Source organism: Tyto alba, unplaced genomic scaffold, assembly GCF_018691265.1.
Source record: "Tyto alba isolate M040663 unplaced genomic scaffold, T.alba_DEE_v4.0 Super-Scaffold_5, whole genome shotgun sequence".
NCBI classification, from domain to species: Eukaryota; Metazoa; Chordata; class Aves; order Strigiformes; family Tytonidae; genus Tyto; species Tyto alba.
This window is the reverse complement of record NW_024881326.1, coordinates 20134944-20151833: the sequence shown is the minus strand read 5'-3', so window position 1 is coordinate 20151833 and position 16890 is coordinate 20134944. Positions and strand designations below refer to the sequence as shown.

The 16890-nt window shown below is 54.0% G+C and overlaps 1 protein-coding gene across 1 annotated transcript in view; it reads left to right on the top strand.

Moving 5' to 3' along the window:
* Window positions 1-366: 366 nt before the first annotated feature.
* PCDH19 (protocadherin 19) overlaps window positions 367-16890 on the top strand; it is a 58925-nt gene continuing 42401 nt past the window's right edge. Inside the window, 2 exon segments of the mRNA XM_042807253.1 lie at window positions 367-2641; window positions 5708-6035. Of these exon segments, the coding sequence (XP_042663187.1) occupies window positions 501-2641; window positions 5708-6035 (2469 nt within the window). The 5' untranslated portion in view covers window positions 367-500.

Sequence of the window (16890 nt, the reverse complement as noted above, 5' to 3'; positions counted from 1 at the left end):
CAGCGCGGCTGGGCGCGGCCCCATTGGCGGCGGCGCGGCGCGCCGGTCCCGCCCCCGAGAGCCCATTGGCTGCAGCTCCCCGCCGCCCCGCCCGCCCCCGCGCCGCCCGCCGGCGCTCCGGACTGCGGGCAGTGGCGTGCGGCCGCCGCAGCGAGCGCCGGCGGGAGCGGGCTCGGCTCGGCTCGGCTCGGCTCGGCTCGGCTCGGCTCGGCATCCCGCTCCGGCTCCCGCTCCCGCTCCCGCACAATATGCCCGGCCCATCCGCGGCACCGCCAGCTCGGAACGCCTGAGCGGGCGGTGTTGGCGTGGGCGCGGGAGGGAGGGAGGGAGGGAGGGAGGAGGGCGGGGGGGGTGGTGGGGGGGAACCGCGGCGGCTCCGGTGCTCGCAGCCGCCCTCCCGCCGCCGGGGCATCCCGGCGGGCGCTGCCCCCCCCATGAGGGCGGCGGGCCCCTGAGGCGGGCGGCTGGCGGCCGTCGGGGCGCGGCGGCCGGTGGCGGCGATGGGGGCTCTCCCGGCGCTGCTGGGGGCCGCCTTGCTGTGGGCCGGCGCCGGGGCCCTCGTCAACCTCAAGTACTCGGTGGAGGAGGAGCAGCGGGCCGGCACGGTGATCGCCAACGTCGCCAAGGACGCCCGGGACGCCGGTTTCGTGCTGGACCCCCGGCAGCCCACCGCTTTCCGGGTGGTCTCCAACTCGGCCCCACACCTGGTGGACATCAGCCCCGGGTCGGGGCTGCTGGTGACCAAGCAGAAGATCGACCGGGACCTGCTGTGCCGGCAGAGCCCCAAGTGCGTCATCTCGCTGGAGGTGATGTCCAGCTCCATGGAGATCTGCGTGATCAAGCTGGAGATCAAGGACCTCAACGACAACGCGCCCAGCTTCCCCACCGACCAGATCGAGCTGGAGATCTCGGAGACGGCCAGCCCCGGCACTCGGGTGCCGCTTGAGAGTGCCTACGACCCAGACTCGGGCAGCTTTGGTGTACAGAGCTACGAGATCACCCCCAATGACCTCTTTGGGCTGGAGACCAAGACGCGGGGCGACGGGTCCCGCTTTGCCGAGCTGGTGGTGGAGAAGAGCCTGGACCGCGAGACCCAGTCCCACTACAGCTACGTGATCACGGCGCTGGACGGTGGTGACCCGCCCAACTTCGGCACGGTGGAGCTCAGCATACGCGTCATCGACTCCAACGACAACAACCCGCTCTTCGAGGAGCCGGCTTACACCGTCAGCGTGCCTGAAAACGCCCCGCCGGGAACGCCGGTCATCCGCCTCAACGCCTCTGACCCAGACGAGGGCACCAACGGCCAGGTCCTCTACTCCTTCCACAGCTACGTCTCCGAGCGGGCCCGGGAGCTCTTCCAGATCGACCCCCAGAGCGGCCTTATCACAGTGAGCGGTGCCATCGACTACGAGGAGGGTCATGTCTACGAGCTGGACGTGCAGGCCAAGGACTTGGGGCCTAACTCCATCCCTGCCCATTGCAAAGTGACCATCAGCGTCCAGGATGCCAACGACAACCCGCCCCTCATCAACCTGCTCTCCGTCAACAGTGAGCTGGTGGAGGTGAGCGAGAACGCCCCGCCGGGGTACGTCATCGCCCTGGTGCGGGTCTCGGACCGCGACTCCGGCGCCAACGGGCGGGTGCAATGCAAACTCCTGGGCAACGTGCCTTTTCGGCTCCAGGAGTACGAGAGCTTCTCCACCATCCTGGTGGACGGGCGGCTGGACCGGGAGCAGAGGGACCAGTACAACCTCACCATCCAGGCCAAGGACAATGGCGTCCCCTCCCTGCAGGCCACCAAGTCCTTCACCGTGAAGATCACCGATGAGAATGACAACCATCCCCACTTCTCCAAGCCCTATTACCAGGTCATCGTGCAGGAGAACAACACCCCCGGGGCCTACCTCCTCTCAGTCTCGGCCAGGGACCCTGACTTGGGCCTCAATGGCAGTGTCTCCTACCAGATCGTGCCCTCCCAAGTCAGGGACATGCCTGTCTTCACCTATGTCTCCATCAACCCCAACTCGGGAGATATCTATGCCTTGAGGTCCTTCAATCATGAACAGACGAAGGCCTTTGAGTTCAAGGTCTTGGCCAAAGACGGGGGTAATCCCTCTCTGCAGAGCAACGCCACCGTCAGGGTCATCGTCCTGGACGTCAACGACAACACCCCTGTGATCACGGCCCCACCGCTGGTCAACGGGACCGCAGAGGTCTACATCCCCAGGAACGCGGGGGTCGGCTACTTGGTGACGGTGGTCAAGGCAGACGACTATGACGAGGGTGAAAATGGCAGACTTTCCTACGAAATGGTGGAAGGAGACAGAGGGTTTTTTGAGATAGATCAGGTCAATGGAGAGATAAGGACCACCAGAGCCTTTGGGGAGAACGCAAAGACAGCCTACGAGCTGATCGTGGTGGCTCACGACCATGGAAAAACATCTCTCTCAGCTTCTGCCTTGATTTTGATATACCTGTCTCCAGCCCTGGATGCCCAGGAGTCCATAGGATCTGTTAACCTCTCCCTGATTTTCATTATTGCCCTGGGGTCTATCGCAGCCATTCTTTTTGTCACCATGATCTTCGTGGCAGTCAAGTGCAAAAGGGATAACAAGGAAATCAGGACCTACAACTGCAGGTAAAGGCATCTTTGTTTCTGCGCACCCGCCGGGTCTGCTGCTGTGATTTTTGCCGTCACAGTTACTTTTCCATTTGCTGCCGTATACTTGGGGTGGGGGGTGGGGGTGGTGTTAAATAGGAACAAAAGTGAGGTTCACGTCCCTCTTAAGGGAATTTCCTGCGAAGCTGTAAAAAATTCCTCTCCGGGAGAAGCACAGAAATCTGTGCCGAGTAACGCATCGACTTAATCGTGCAGCTTGACAATCTGTTGCAGCATCCCTGATTTTACGCGCTCCGTCGCAGGAAAGGGGGGAGAACAGTTTCGCAGCGGCCTGGCTGGTTCCCGTGGGCAGCCCCCCCCCTTGTCCCCAGCGCGGCTCCCCGGTGTTTACGAGGGGGGAAAGCCCTCCCCCCCCCCCCAAGCCCACCGCAGCGTCCCCCCCTCAGCAGACGGGGCGAGCGGCCGCGGCGGCACCCGTAAGCCCCCCGCTCGCCGTTCAAAAGCGCTATTGTGCGCCCGATGCGGCTCCTCGCCACGGCTGGCGGCGGGGCCAACCGGATAAAATAGCGGTAAAAAAATCACCCGGTTCAACCCCAGCGAGCGGCTCGGGCACCCGGCACGGCCGGTCGGGCCGGGAGCGAGGGGGCGAGGGAGGATTTTTGCAGCGCTGCGTTATTTTGCCCTGGCTGGAGGCGTGCTCCCGGGTCCGAAATGCCGGAGGGGAGGTCAGCCCCGCGCCCGGAGCTGCTGAAAGGCTGATAGGGGAAATCCAGTCCCCTGAATATGTAACAGCCCCGCGATTATTGTCTCTCTTTTACTATTCTCTGTGTTACACAAGTTAGGAGACAAATGCTAACCACACATGAATATCAATCAGATGCCATAAAAGAGCAGCTGCAATGCCTCATAAATGGTTTAATCCTGTTACTAGTGAAATAGCCATGACTTCTTCATTCCTTCGGCACCGAGTCGTTTCAGAGGGGAGGGATGGAAATTAATTTTGCTCTACCTTGGAAACGCACGCTCGCCCCCGGCAATTCTGTGGCGCAGAGGGATGTGCAGTCTTTAAAGTTTTATTTACGCAGAAATAATGCTGGAGAGTTTGGGTTTTATACCCCGTTTTCACAGCGTAAAGTGCGTTTATAAGCCTTTTTGCTCGATGGGGGAAAAATCATCTGCAAATAAAGGTCGGTCTGTGCTGTATTATGGGATGTCTAGCTTCCAAGTGAAAGCTCATACACCAGATTTCTTGCCAGCTCGGCCCATTAAAAGAGAAGAGGACCTGAATGGATAAAAACATGTTGTGGTGGTGCCCCTAGCAGCTTCACACATATGTATAAGCCCTGGGTTTACTGTGACGGCTTAGGGATTAATGAAGTGCAGTTTAATTAAATAATTGGTCAATAGAGAAAGGACAGCAAAATGAATGCCTGCAGGAAATAATTGCGCTCTCCCATTGCCAAACTTAAACATTTAGGTAAACAAAACAATTAAAGCTTCATCGAGCATTGTTAGACGAGTCAGCAGCATATAGATTGTTGGCACAACAGAAATCCCTGCCTTCCCCTGATTTATTTGCACGCTCAGGGGGGTGCACGGGCTGCTATCAGTGTGCATCTGAGCAGGAGAAGGCAGCTGCAGAGGTAGGGCAGCGCCAGGTAGGCTCGGCAGCGGCTGTGACCGGGGGGCACCCCCTCCCCACGCTGGGCGCGCGCCTTTAGGCTTTGCAGTGCCTTGTTTTAGATGTTCTGGAGAGTTTTCATAGCATCTGTTAATTTATGAGGCACATAAGGTTATATGAGAGCTGTTCGACTTGGTGGCGTTTTCATGCTCAGGCAATTAGCTTTCTGGAACAAGAATATTTGTCCAATATTTGCCTTTCTAGATAAACCGTATTATTTATTCATCCCATTATTTCTGTCGCAGCTATTGGATTTTTTTTTTCTTTTTTTTTTTTTTTTAATGCTGTTACCATAAGAAGAAGAGGAGCAAAGTCCTGACTCTCAAATGTGTATTTCTGACTGTGGTGTAGCATATGATGTGCTTCCCTGGGAAATACTGAGCTGCCCAGTGCTATGCATGTACAAATTCATGTGTGGGGCATTGTCTGGGGCTGCGTTGCTCCCTATGGAAAGAGGAGCCACAGCCACTCTGAGCATCCCTAGTTAATGTAAGATGCAGTCATATTTGTCATTATTTGCTTGAGTGGTGTTTTACGGTAACTTTTTTCCTCTGGTGTTTTGCAGAAGGCAAGGCAAACAAAGCACTTCATCAGTTGATTCTTTTGGCAGGTGGGAAGCAAAGAGGGAAAGAAAGGCAGAGAAATAGAAGCTTGCAGTTAAAAAAAAAAAAAAAAAAAAAAAAAGTATCATTTCTCTTTGCAAAACACAGTTCTTGTTCTCCAGTTTGTAGAATGCGAAAGTATTTCCCAGCAGAAGGGGGTGTGCTTGTCAGGGTGGGGGGTGTGAGGGAGGAATAGGATATGGTTGGAAAAAAGATTTCAGGTTATCAGGTATTATCAGGAGATAGTCAAAACACCAGCAATTTGGATAAAGCATTAATAAACAAACAGCCTTTGGAGTGTGAGAGAATGGAGCTTGCCAGCTAGGACTGCTTCTGGGTCTGCTTTTTTTACTGCTGTGGAAAATGAACTGGGAAAAAAATCTGCTATTCATTTTGAATTTTCATTATGGGGACCAAATTAAGTCACTTTTAAAATCCTTATTATGCATGGAAATGAATGCAGGTACCCTTTTCAGTTTGTTTGTGGATTTTAACATCTCCATTTTTCTCTTCTGCAGGCTGGACTTTACTCCTAGTAACTAAATATCAGCAATTACAAACACTAGAAAAAAACAGAGGCGCTCTTCCTTCCCATTATTTTTCACATTTGACCTGAAAGCATTATACATATGAAAATAAGCTAAAGACCGTGTCGTGCCACCAGACCCAAAACATGACGTAATGTGCATGACTAAGAAGCCTACATGGAGCTGGGGGCCAAGCCCTCCGGGTTTCTGCCTGTTATTTAGCGGGGCAGGGTTCGGGATGCTCTCAGCTACTCATTTTCATTCTGTCCCCCAGAATTGCAGAATACTCCTACGGGCATCAAAAGAAATCAAGCAAGAAGAAGAAAATCAGCAAGAACGATATCCGCCTGGTACCGCGGGATGTGGAAGAGACGGATAAAATGAACGTTGTGAGCTGCTCCTCTCTCACTTCATCCCTCAACTACTTCGACTACCACCAGCAGACCCTGCCGCTGGGCTGCCGCCGCTCCGAAAGCACCTTCCTCAACGTGGAGAGCCAGAACAACAGGAACGCCGGCTCCAACCACATTTACCATCACACCTTCACGGGGCAGAGCCCCCAGCAGCCCGACCTCATCATCAACGGGATGCCGCTGCCGGAGGTGAGTGCGGGCGGGCAGCCCGGGTTTGCGGGGGTCTGTTGGCCTGAGCGCTGTCGGAACGAGGTGCTGAGCGAGCGGGCAGCGGTGGGTTTGGTGTGTTGGACACCCGCGGGGTGAGGGAGCGATGGAGGGTGGGGTGGGGGAGAGCGGCGGGCACCCGCCTGGCAGGTTGTGGGGCGGCCCCGAGATGTGGTTGGGGGTGGATGTTTCACCCCCAGGCCCTGCAGAGACCCTCTGAAATGCCCCGGCGGGGATGCTGGCGTGGGTAGGCCGGGCCAGGCTTGCCTCCGTGCTGCCGGCGGGCTGGACGTGGCCGCTTTGCGAGCGGGTTTTGAGTGCGGGGGTGCTCAAGGGGAGGAGGCACCCGTTGCCTTCAGAGGAGTTTTTTTAAAGGTTGGCGAAAGTGCTGTTGGCGGCTGTTGCTCCGCGGGCAGCGGGTTGTGCTGGGGGTGCAGGCAGGGCAGGGTGTCCCGGTGTGACCGCCTGCACGCCGGGCCCGGGGCCGTCCCCTCGCTGTGCCGGAGAGCGTGGGAGGGATGCGCAGTACCTGCCGAGGGCAGGGGAAGGGGCTGCTCCCATCCACGCCATCCTCATCAGATTCTTCTAATTCATCGGCTTTCCTGTGCATCACAGGCATCATTTAATGTTGCTTGTTTGTCTCTCTTTGAATTATTGTTTGGTATTAAGCAAAACAATCAAAGGTTTGTCATGTTTCCTGCTTTGAACAGAAATAACAAAGCTGAAAAAGCAGCTGAAATATTTATGGCTTGCTCTGTTTTGCGTTCAGTGTGCTGGTGTAAATGCAAAATGATGCTGCTGAAGACAGTGGAGTTGCTTCAGATTTAGACTTGTGCTATGGAGAGCAGAGCCCGGCCCTCTGCGAGAGAGAGTCTGCAGGGCTGCTGGAGGGGACTGGTGCCGGCGGGCCTGATCCTGCAGCGTTTGTATTGGCAAAATGCTCGTTGAACCCTGGTGTTTAACCTCTGCTAAGGATAGAGAACCAGCTCCTGAGAGGTCACGTCCTGGTGTCGGCCCAGTTTTGGGGCGCTCCCAGCCCAACTGCCGGTGGCTCAAAGCAGAGGCGCAACTTTTAATGACCCGACGGTTGGGAGGGGGGGTGTCGGGGTCTCCGTGATAGATTGTGGGCACCTAACCTGCTCCTGCCCAGCCTGCGTTTCGAGCCCCTCTGGCCCTGGCGCTGGTCCAGAGAATTAAAGCTCAATTTAACTTCTGGTGTTGGTATAAAGGCTGTAACAGAGTTTCTTAGCAATAACGGAATGGAAATGACCTGGATATAAGCTCTCATATTCTACTTGCGCGTATCCAGTGGGCTCTGCCCCTCCCAAATGCCCCGATGGGGAGAGGCAGGGACTTTGCATCCGAGTCTGGGTCAGAGCAATTTGAGATAAGCCTGTCTCTGGTTAAATAAGGCAAAAGAGCTGCTACCAAAGCCACCTGCTCCTTGCACTGTGCCTGGGCAGGCTGGGAGTGGGGAACATCACCTATCATGTATTGGGGGTTCCCCATCGATGCTCAGATTTGCCTGTGCTATTTGCTGAGTACCAGCTGGGGCTCAGGGTGCCCAGCTGCCTGCAGGGGTGCATCCCAAGGTTGTGGGTGACCATTGCTTTTGGGATGCTGTGGGCAGTGGTCCCTGAGGACTTCCTGCTTCCTGGCGCGGTGTCCTTTGGAGAGGGGTCTCGAGCACATCTCTGGCTGGTGCCTCGCTACGGGCACCGAGCAGTGGAGCACCCTGTCAGCCTGTGATTCACTGCCACAAACAGAACTCAGTCATAAAATCCATCACACCGTTGACGTTAGCCAGAAGTGTGCGCCAGCAGCGGGACGTTAGCGGTGCCGGGGAGGCGGGAAGGACCGTCAGGAACTTCATAGCTCAGCTGCTCAAGCTAACAGGCAGCTGTGGGCAGAAGGCAACGCTGCCTGTGTTCCTGCTCCACGCAGTGGTTAGCCTGGGGTCTCTCCAAAGACCCCCACCGCCTTGTGCAGCCCCGTGTGAAGGAGCCAGATGCTTGTTGCTTCTCCCTGTGGCTCCAGCTCGCCCCATTTCCCCATCACTCGTGCAGGTGGGATGCACTGCAAAGAGCTGGTAGCTTGCCTGGAGAAAGAAATGTGTCTCATGTAACGAGTGCCATGGAGTGTCAACTTAAAACGTGCCCTCCAGCAGCCCCGCGAGCACGCAGGAGGGCAGTGGGCAGCTCTCCAGTACTGCTGAGGGGCCAGCAGCTCTCGGGTGGGTGCTCTCGGGGAGAGCAGCATGTCCTGTCAAGGATCTGCTTGCTCCCTGGGGATGCTTTTGGACAAAAGGGCAGGGCCAGGGCATGGGGAGGAGAAATCCCAACTGGAAGCTGCTTGGAAGTTTGGTTTAGGGTGGGAACTCTTACATTTTTTGGCAGAGAGTCCCAGGGTTATGCTTCCAGCTGTTGCAAGGGAAGTTCTCTTGCTGGCCGTGTGGGTTCTACTGGCTCTTAAAAATCCAGGTGACCCCTGAGAGTGAGAAGGTTCAGTGATGACTGGAGGGACAGCGTGCTCCTGACACACAGGGTGACACACAGACTCTGTAAAAGATGCTTCCACAGAGGAGCCTGGCGGCCCCGTATCCGCTGTAGCCCATCAGTGCCTTAGGTGTTATGGTGTGATGATGTGCCTATGAAGTGTGCTATTGGTACACCTCCAGGTGATGATGATTTAATAAATGCAATTCCTGCCCAGACTTTCCAAAGCCAAACCGTTCCGTGCAGTGCATCCAGCAGGACTTTGTCTGGGCTGGTTTGAATCGCCTCCAGTGATGAGGCTGCTGGCATTTCCCCCGGGAGCCTTTACGAGGTGTCAGCATCGGGGAGATACTGCTGCTGCTCCACCTAGGAGTGACTTTTCCTGATGGGAAGGCAAAGCATCGGTTGATAAAAGATAAAATACAGAGGTAAACGTGTCGCTGGTGGTGTCGCTTAGCATATGATGGTTGTGGCTGGGAGTAAGCGATTGCCTCTGCAGACATGTGCTGTCCTAGCAGCGATATGTTTGCGATGTAGCTGGTCTTTAATGTGAGGCTCATTTACTTTAACAGTCAGGAACCTTGAAATAAAAGTCCCCAAGGATGGGTTGTTTGTGGAGCTTCAGGAAATGTTTCCTCCCGCGCCGTGGCAGCGGTACGCGCGGTGTCAGGTCTCGGGGCTGGCGGTGCCGTGCTGGTGGCAGTCGGGTTCGTTGGTGCTCCCCACTTTTCCCCGCTGATCCAGAGAGGATTAAACAGTGGCGTCTGTGGGGGCTGCAACCCCGCTCTGAGGATGCAAAAAAAGTTTGTAGACGCCCCTTGAAAAGCTGTTCCCTTTGGGTGGAGGCCAGACTCGGCTGCCGGCTCTGCTTGTGCCAGGGCACGGCTGCCAGGAGAGCATCGGGAGGTGGCAGGGGATGTCCCGGGGGGGCTCTGGCCCCGCTGGGGTTTGGTGGTCCCTTGGGTGCTGCGGTGCCACTGGGGGACCCCTGCCCATGGGCTTTTAGCATTCTTGTGGCTGTAGGCAGCGATGGCAAAAAGTGTTTGCGAGCAGCTCTGGTGATCGTGGCTGACAGCGGGAGGCTTGGCCCCCGTTAGTATTTCGACTTGTTTTTCAGGAGGGAGAACAGGACATGTTGGAGCTGCAAGGGCACTGCCGGTCAGAGGCTTTGCTGCTGCCGAGGGCTTTTTTTTTTTTCCTTCCTGCCAAGCTGGAGGAGAAGTCAGCTTTGAAACCAAAAGGGCTTGTCGTCAGGTTTTGCGTATGTATCACTGGAAGTTGTACCAGGAGATTAAAAATCAAAATTAATAGGTGCCATTAGGCAGCTTCCTTGATAAAAATGCACGTTGCACTGGTGGTGGTGTGGAAACCGGTCTGAATGCCGAGCCTTTTAGGATGCCCGGGACACGACTTGCATGTAGAGCAGCCACCTTTGGGTAACACTTACATGCCTGGATTTTGACATCACGGTTTTAAAAGAAAACAATGCGCGCGTAATGGCTGCATCTGTGTTTCAGAGACAGTTTTACATCCAAACTCTGCGCCACTTTGGGAAGTGGTGCAGAAGCACCGTGTGCTGCCCCGGGACGGGGAGCATCCCCCGGGGCACGGCGGCTTGCTCTGCCCCTCCGTCTCGCCCGGGGCCGCAGCGGTGGCCGGTCCCCGGCAGGATCTGGCACGGGAGAGGTGAGGAGGTGTGAAATGGGAGTCTTGTTTGAGAGGCCGGGCGTCCAAAGGTGGAATTAGCCTGGAGGTTCAGGACTGACTCTCTCGGGGGCTCCGGGGTGGCTCTGTGGTGGCAGCGGCAAGGGAAGGGACGTGGCAGGGCGTGGATCGGGCATGGCCTTGCTCTGGTGCTGCTTTGGCAGGTCCCGCTGGAGAAGGCCAAGGAGGAGCAGCCACTGATTCATCAGAACTCGAGTCCTCCGGGGACCCCCCCCTGCCCATCAGCCCCCAGCCCCAGCCCCGGCCCGGCGGGGTCGTGGCTGTGGCGATCCGCCGCCTCCTGAGCTGGTGGCCACCATCAATAAGATGGGGAATTACTGGTTTTAGTGATAATCCTGGTCTAATCCCCCAACCTTGATACACTCCCGCGTAATCCTCACTCACACTGATTTCGTTTGGGCTCCTTGTGGCAGTGGGGATTATTTGAGCGAGCAAAAGTTGCAGGATCAGGTCCTGTTGGTTTCAGATATGCTTTTTACTACCTGGAAAGTGTTCTCTTCAATGTAGGAAATGGTTTTCTGAGCACAATAGAGCAATTTTCATTTCAGGCGACACTGGCAGTTTTTGCTCTGGCTATCTGGTGATGTTAACTAAAGCACATTTCTACAACACACAAAGATTTTTGTTTTGTAAGAAATGAAATCAGCGTGGCTGTTCCTCTTTCTCTGTCATTTCTCTACTTGTCAATTCTTTCTTCCCCTCCAGCTTATCCTCCTCTTCTCCACTAGCCTTAAAAAGCCCCCAAAGTGTCTGTTATAATCACATTTTGTGTGTTACAACCAGAATGAATGTACTCACTTTAATATGCTGGGTTTGGGGAAATCAGTTTCTGTCTGGTATAACAGACAATTTGTTATAAACCATGCCATTTAGAAGTGAAGGGCCTTGCTTTAGTGTAACACTGGGGAAACGTCATGATACATAATTGGAAGGGATTTGGCTTGCTTCTGAGTAATACTGTGTATAGAGCAGGGGAAAAAAAAACCCCAGGAGATAATTTCCAACCCGGAGAAAGTTTGTGGTGCCGAGACATGCCAGGCTGTTGAAGTAAGCCTTATTTTCAGCAGAGAGAATAATTAAAGCATTATCAGCGATGATGTTCGACTAGTCGGAAGGCTGACTTTGCAGCGAGCGTTGCCAGTCTTGTTTTCTCCTTGGGAGGTCACTGTAACTCAGCACTTTTTTGTGCCTGCGATGCGCACCGCGATGGGTAAGTGCAGGTCGTGGCTCTCATTAGTGCCTCTGCGTTTCCGTGCCTGTGCTTCCCGCTCTGGGAGCCAGCGGTGGCCTTTATTCTCTGGGAGCCTGCCGAAGAGGAGCGATGCTTTCAGCTGCAGGTAGCCACTGGGTATCCCTCCCTGGTCCCTGGCAGGGCGGCCAGCGGGCACGCTGCACCTCCCGGGGGACCAGAGCCTGCGGGGTGGGAACCCCAAACCCCCCTGGATGCCCTCCCTGCTCACTCCAAGTGTGCCCCGAAATCCCAAGTCCCAGCAAATCCCTCGGCTTAACTACTCCTGAAGTGTTTCGTGGATTGCCGCCCGTTCCCTGACCTCTCCGAGTGTCGGAGGCTGACATTATGGAAATCAGCAGCTTTTTATTCCGTTCCGAGGTCAGCCTAACCACATTATACATCTCCTAATGTAATCGCTCCAAGTTCTCGGTTTGGAAAAATTAATTTGAATACCTTGCAACAGACATAAATACGCCAGCTCCCATTCACATTTACCCGCGTCTCTCACTGCTGGCCACGCTCGCTGCGCTGCGTCTTAGCCTGTAGTTCAACACGCTTTGGCTTTTCATGGAATCATTTAGGTTGGAAAAGACATTTAAGATCATCTAGTCCAACTCTAAACCTAACACTGCCAAGTCCACCACTAAGCCACGTATGTTTTGTAAGGGTGATATGGGGCTGTGGCCCCATCCCGGCACCTCTTTGGGTTTCCCAAGGGTTTTCCAGTCCGCAGTGGCGTCCCGGCTGGGTGGGACCAAGGGGGTTTGCTGCAAGGGTCCGTGGAGGAATTAGGGTCGGTGTGTGGTGTGGTGGCAGTAGCCAAGCTGCCTTTAACAGTGAAAACCGTCTTCTCTGATGGCAAGTCCTAGAGTGCTCAATGTGGATATGATTATATTGTTATATATCACATACTGTATATTATATCTTATATCTGATATATACTGTATATGATATACACAATATGTTTATGAGCGTATAAAAAATGTGTATTGAATTATTACGTATTGTACCTAATTATGTAAATAAGTATATAATATATCATCTAGCCATATATATCTCTCATTTGTTTTTTTTTCTACTGGTTTGGGTTTTATGGTTCATTTTTACTTAGAGAGTCTTGTCTTGTTTTCCTTTTAGTAAATTTGAATTTCTGATGCATATTTCTGATGCATAACTCTTACTTGTTGAGTCTATAAAAAAAAGCTTCTGCAACTATATTTACATGGCAGATAAGATTTAATTCCCTTAAATTGGGAAAGATTTATAATAAGGTTTTTGGTGTTGGTTTTTTTTTTTTTCTTTAAATTACACCAAAATAGTGGTCTTGCATGCTACTTATGGCCTTTCTTACAGTAGTTTCCAAATGAACTCCTGCTGTATCGAGCCATTTGAACTCTGTGGTTTCTCCCTGTCGTTTACTTTGCATAAAGCACACGCTGCATGCAAAGGTATCGTTAAGGCCGAGCGCACGTAGCCTTTGAATAGCCTTCTGTGCATCTGCTCGGCTCCGTGGAAAAGCTGTATTTTCCAGCTGCCATCTCCTGAAGGGCTTGGCGCCGGAGAAGCTCCTCAGCCAGGTGCCCTCCCAGGCTCCTGCCCTCACTGAGGGTGCCCTGCTCGGCTCTTTCCTAAATTCCCCTCGGCCGGGGAGGGCAGAGCCCTGCCTGCCCTTTGTCCCCTGCCCGCCTCCACGCAGGGGCTCTGCCCGCAGGCTCCCCGGCAATGACCCCTCCATCTCTCCCGGGGGGGCCTCTCCTCTCGCCCCCTCTGACGGTGGCTCCCACTCTGGTGCGAGGGCTTGGATGGGGGGACCCCCCAACCCTGCCCGCTGCCCCTTCCCCGGCCAGGCTGCCTGCGGGACTGGGCACGGCCTTGTTTCAATAAATGATTAGATATTGTTCCCAGTAGAGGCTATAGTTGAGTTCCAATCATCTTCCGTTAATTAAAATACAGGATGGTCTTATTTGTAGCATAAATAGTTGTAATCTGTGTACTTATAAGTGTAATTATAATTTAAATTAGAGCGTGCTCTGAATTGGTGATGGATGGGGTGCTCTGCAGGCAGCGCTACCCTCACAGGGCTGTGGTATGGGTTGTCTCTTGGGGTCCCCCATGGTCGCCGTCCCCACCGTCCCCAGGGGAGCACCGCCCAGGGCTCGGCCAAGGGCCGCAGAGGCTGCTGACGGCTCCCAGTTTCGCCGTTCCTGTTGGGGCAGAGCTTGCCCATGGCACCCGTTGGAGGGTTTGCCGGAGAAGAGACCGCAGCACTGTTGCTTCAGTGTCTTCCTCTAGCTCCTGGTCTAAATTTGGAGCGAAGTAATGGCTTATGTCAGCCGGCCAAGTGATTAGTACTTAGCCTCGAAGCGACTCCTGGTTTAACACGGAATTACGGTGAGTTCTCGTTCGGCTGGCGAAGGCTTGAGCGCGGCGACTGCTGATGCCGCAGCGGGCAGGTGTTCGTCGCGGGTTCGTAGCCCCGGCCTCTCCTCCTCCGTACGCCCGGCGCATCGCGCAGGTCCCTGACAAACAGGCCAGAGCCCCGCAGATGAGGTGCTCATCTCAACGCCCGCTTGGCCACCGGAGATCCCGGCGTGAATCCTTCGTAGTTCTCACGGGGATCCGGAGCTTGTCGGATTATACCATCTTTTGTAATGGCAGGTGTATGCCACAGGGCAGGTTTTAAAATTCCCGTGTTGCTGGGTTGCATTAACCCATCCTAAGTCAGGTATGTAAAATTCCATTAAGCGAAAACCCTCTGGCATTTTCTCACCCGTGCTCGAGCTCTGCAGGCTATGCTAATGCAGTGCGTTTGCTCATCTATTAGGAGGATGATGGCTTTAAAATAATAACATTTATCTTTGGCAGCGGACCTACAATAGTGCACGCTGAGTACAATTTTGTGAAAGGCTCTGCAGATGTTGCCTCATTCAATCTGGGTCAAAAAGAGTGCTTAGAATCATAAAGGTTAGAAAGAGATCAAATAATTCGGCAGTTTTATTGCTGAATAATGTACTTGGAAAATATCATTCACCATTATTAGACTAAGTGAGTACAGAAAACACAGGACTCAATAGTCATTTCTCAGTATTGGCTGATTTTACTGTTTTTATAATGTAGCTAAATTCCCTGTTATTGATTCTCGCATTGATTATCGATCTGGAAGTCTAAATGTATGTGCTGGTGGGAGCACACGGGAGTCACACCATTAGGAAATTAGGCTTCCGCACCTCCCTGCAGTGCCTGGCCGTGGGCAGCACGGCCACGGGGCAGGCTGATGCTACTTTTGGGGAGCTGTCAGGGTTTTGGGAGCCGCCTTCACAAATGAGGATGAAAAACCCGGAAAACACCCATTTTGTGTGTGTGCTTTTCCATGCCTGCGAGCTCACGTCAACTTGGCCACGCAAATCCAGATGGGCTGGGACGCCGGCACCGGGATGGGGGGCTCGGTGCCCGCGCCTGCGACTCCCGTCACCTGCTCCCTCCTGGACTTTTCATATTCAGATTCACATCTGGATGCTCTGGCAGGGACCCAGCTTCAGTGACATTTAGTAATCAAATCCACACGGCTGTTGGCTTAGAAACAGCATCCAAACCTGTCTGCCCGGTGAAACGCTTTTCCAGACATTTGCAAGCGGTTCCTCTGCTTTCTTGTTCAGCCCCCACCGTGGCTGTGTCCCCTGTCTGGGGGGAAATTCCACGCTTAGGCTGAGATCCTGCCCTCTGCGTCACTTAATTGCAGGGGTTGGGTTAATGGGAGACCAAAGCCACGGTCCCATACGGGCTCTGCAGCCCATGGTGAGCCCACGGACCAGAGCCGGCAGCATCGCCGTGGGAGCCACGGGCTCCCGCTGGGCTGGGGCTGGCTCAGCCGCGCGATGGAGTCCTTTGTTCGGGGAAAAAAAAAAAAAAAAAAAAAAAAAGACAAATTTTGGAATATGTTCGTCTCTTGTTCTCCGCACTTAGTTGTTGTCAGCATTAATATGCCATTAACACATGCTCATTAGGAGGAGAATGATTATACCCTGCAGAATATGGGGGAAACCTTCATTAGGCACTAACATATTGAACCAAGCTGCAAACTTCACTTGGGAAAACTGGGGAAGGTTCTGCTCGGCGTCAGGTTTCCCTAATTTCTCCTTGTTGCTCTGATAAAAGCACCTCGTCTCCTAGCACGTGCTTTTGGCCAGGGGTGTGAGCGATGCGCAGGCGAGCCTGGGCTCAGGCTCCGGCACTGAAATCCTTCTCGGAACCTCAAATCCCTCCTCCCCCAGATCGAAGACGTCCTCATCAGAGCTTACAGTGGCACGGAAAGAGGACACGAGCCCGCGTCCCCCCTCCAAGGGCCATGCTGGCCCTTCAGGCTTAACGAGATGAAATCTCCGCAGAGCTGGGAGATGCTCCGGGAACAGATTTGTTGAGAAAGGAGGTGTCATTTCTACATCCTTGCTTTTCACACTGTAACGACGTTTTAAGCGTTCATCTGGCCTTGCTGCCTCCAGTCTGAAGCCATAACCTGCCATGTGTGACAGGGCAATTGCTCGCCCTGGTAATGATTACAGCGGAGCCCGGCGTTGTTCCCTTGTTTGCTGGACGCGTGGCAGCTCGAGGCATGTGCACGGTGCTCTCTTAAAGTCAATCAATAAGAATAATTGCAAGTTTAGGTGGGGGTGAGGGAGGAGAGTGTTGTAGCAGACAAATATTTGCAGATTAAGACCCTGTTTACATGCAGATGCCTCGTGTGATAGGTAACAAGGGATGGACAATAAGGACCGTATGTGGTATTTAATCAGAATTTATTCTAAATGGAGTGATTTCATAGATTTCCATGGAGCTGACAGCTGTCCATTCTATTAAATGTGAGCGTGCTGCTTCTGTCCCTGCCCCAATGCCCTGCCTGCCCTGGGGTTTTGCAGGATTTTTCAGCCTTTGCGGTGGGATGTTGCGGTCCTGTCCCCCCTCGCCTCTGTCTAGGTGCAGCCAGAGGGAATCCCACGGATCAGTTTTCACCTACAAACCTCAGCAGAGGAAAATTGTCATCTGCCGGGCCTGGATTTCCTGTTGTGAAGGTGAATGAAAGCCTAGCCACGTCAGGAGCGCAGGGAGAAGTACTTCATTGGAAGTAGCGTACCATCTCCTGGCTTGTGGTGGCTGGATGGACAGACAGATGGACACCCCGGCCGTCGAGAAGGCAGGTTGGTGGCCATCCCAGCTTCGCCCAACTTCTCCTTGGTTATTTCTGCTCCGACCTTAACGAGTCTCCCTCTCAGCCCCCCGTGCTGTCCGCAGGCAGAGCGGCCACAGGCTCCCATCTAATTGCATCTCGCCACGTTAGAAACGTGGCACCGTCCGTTTGCTGGACGCTGCGTGACTCATGTAATCACCATGC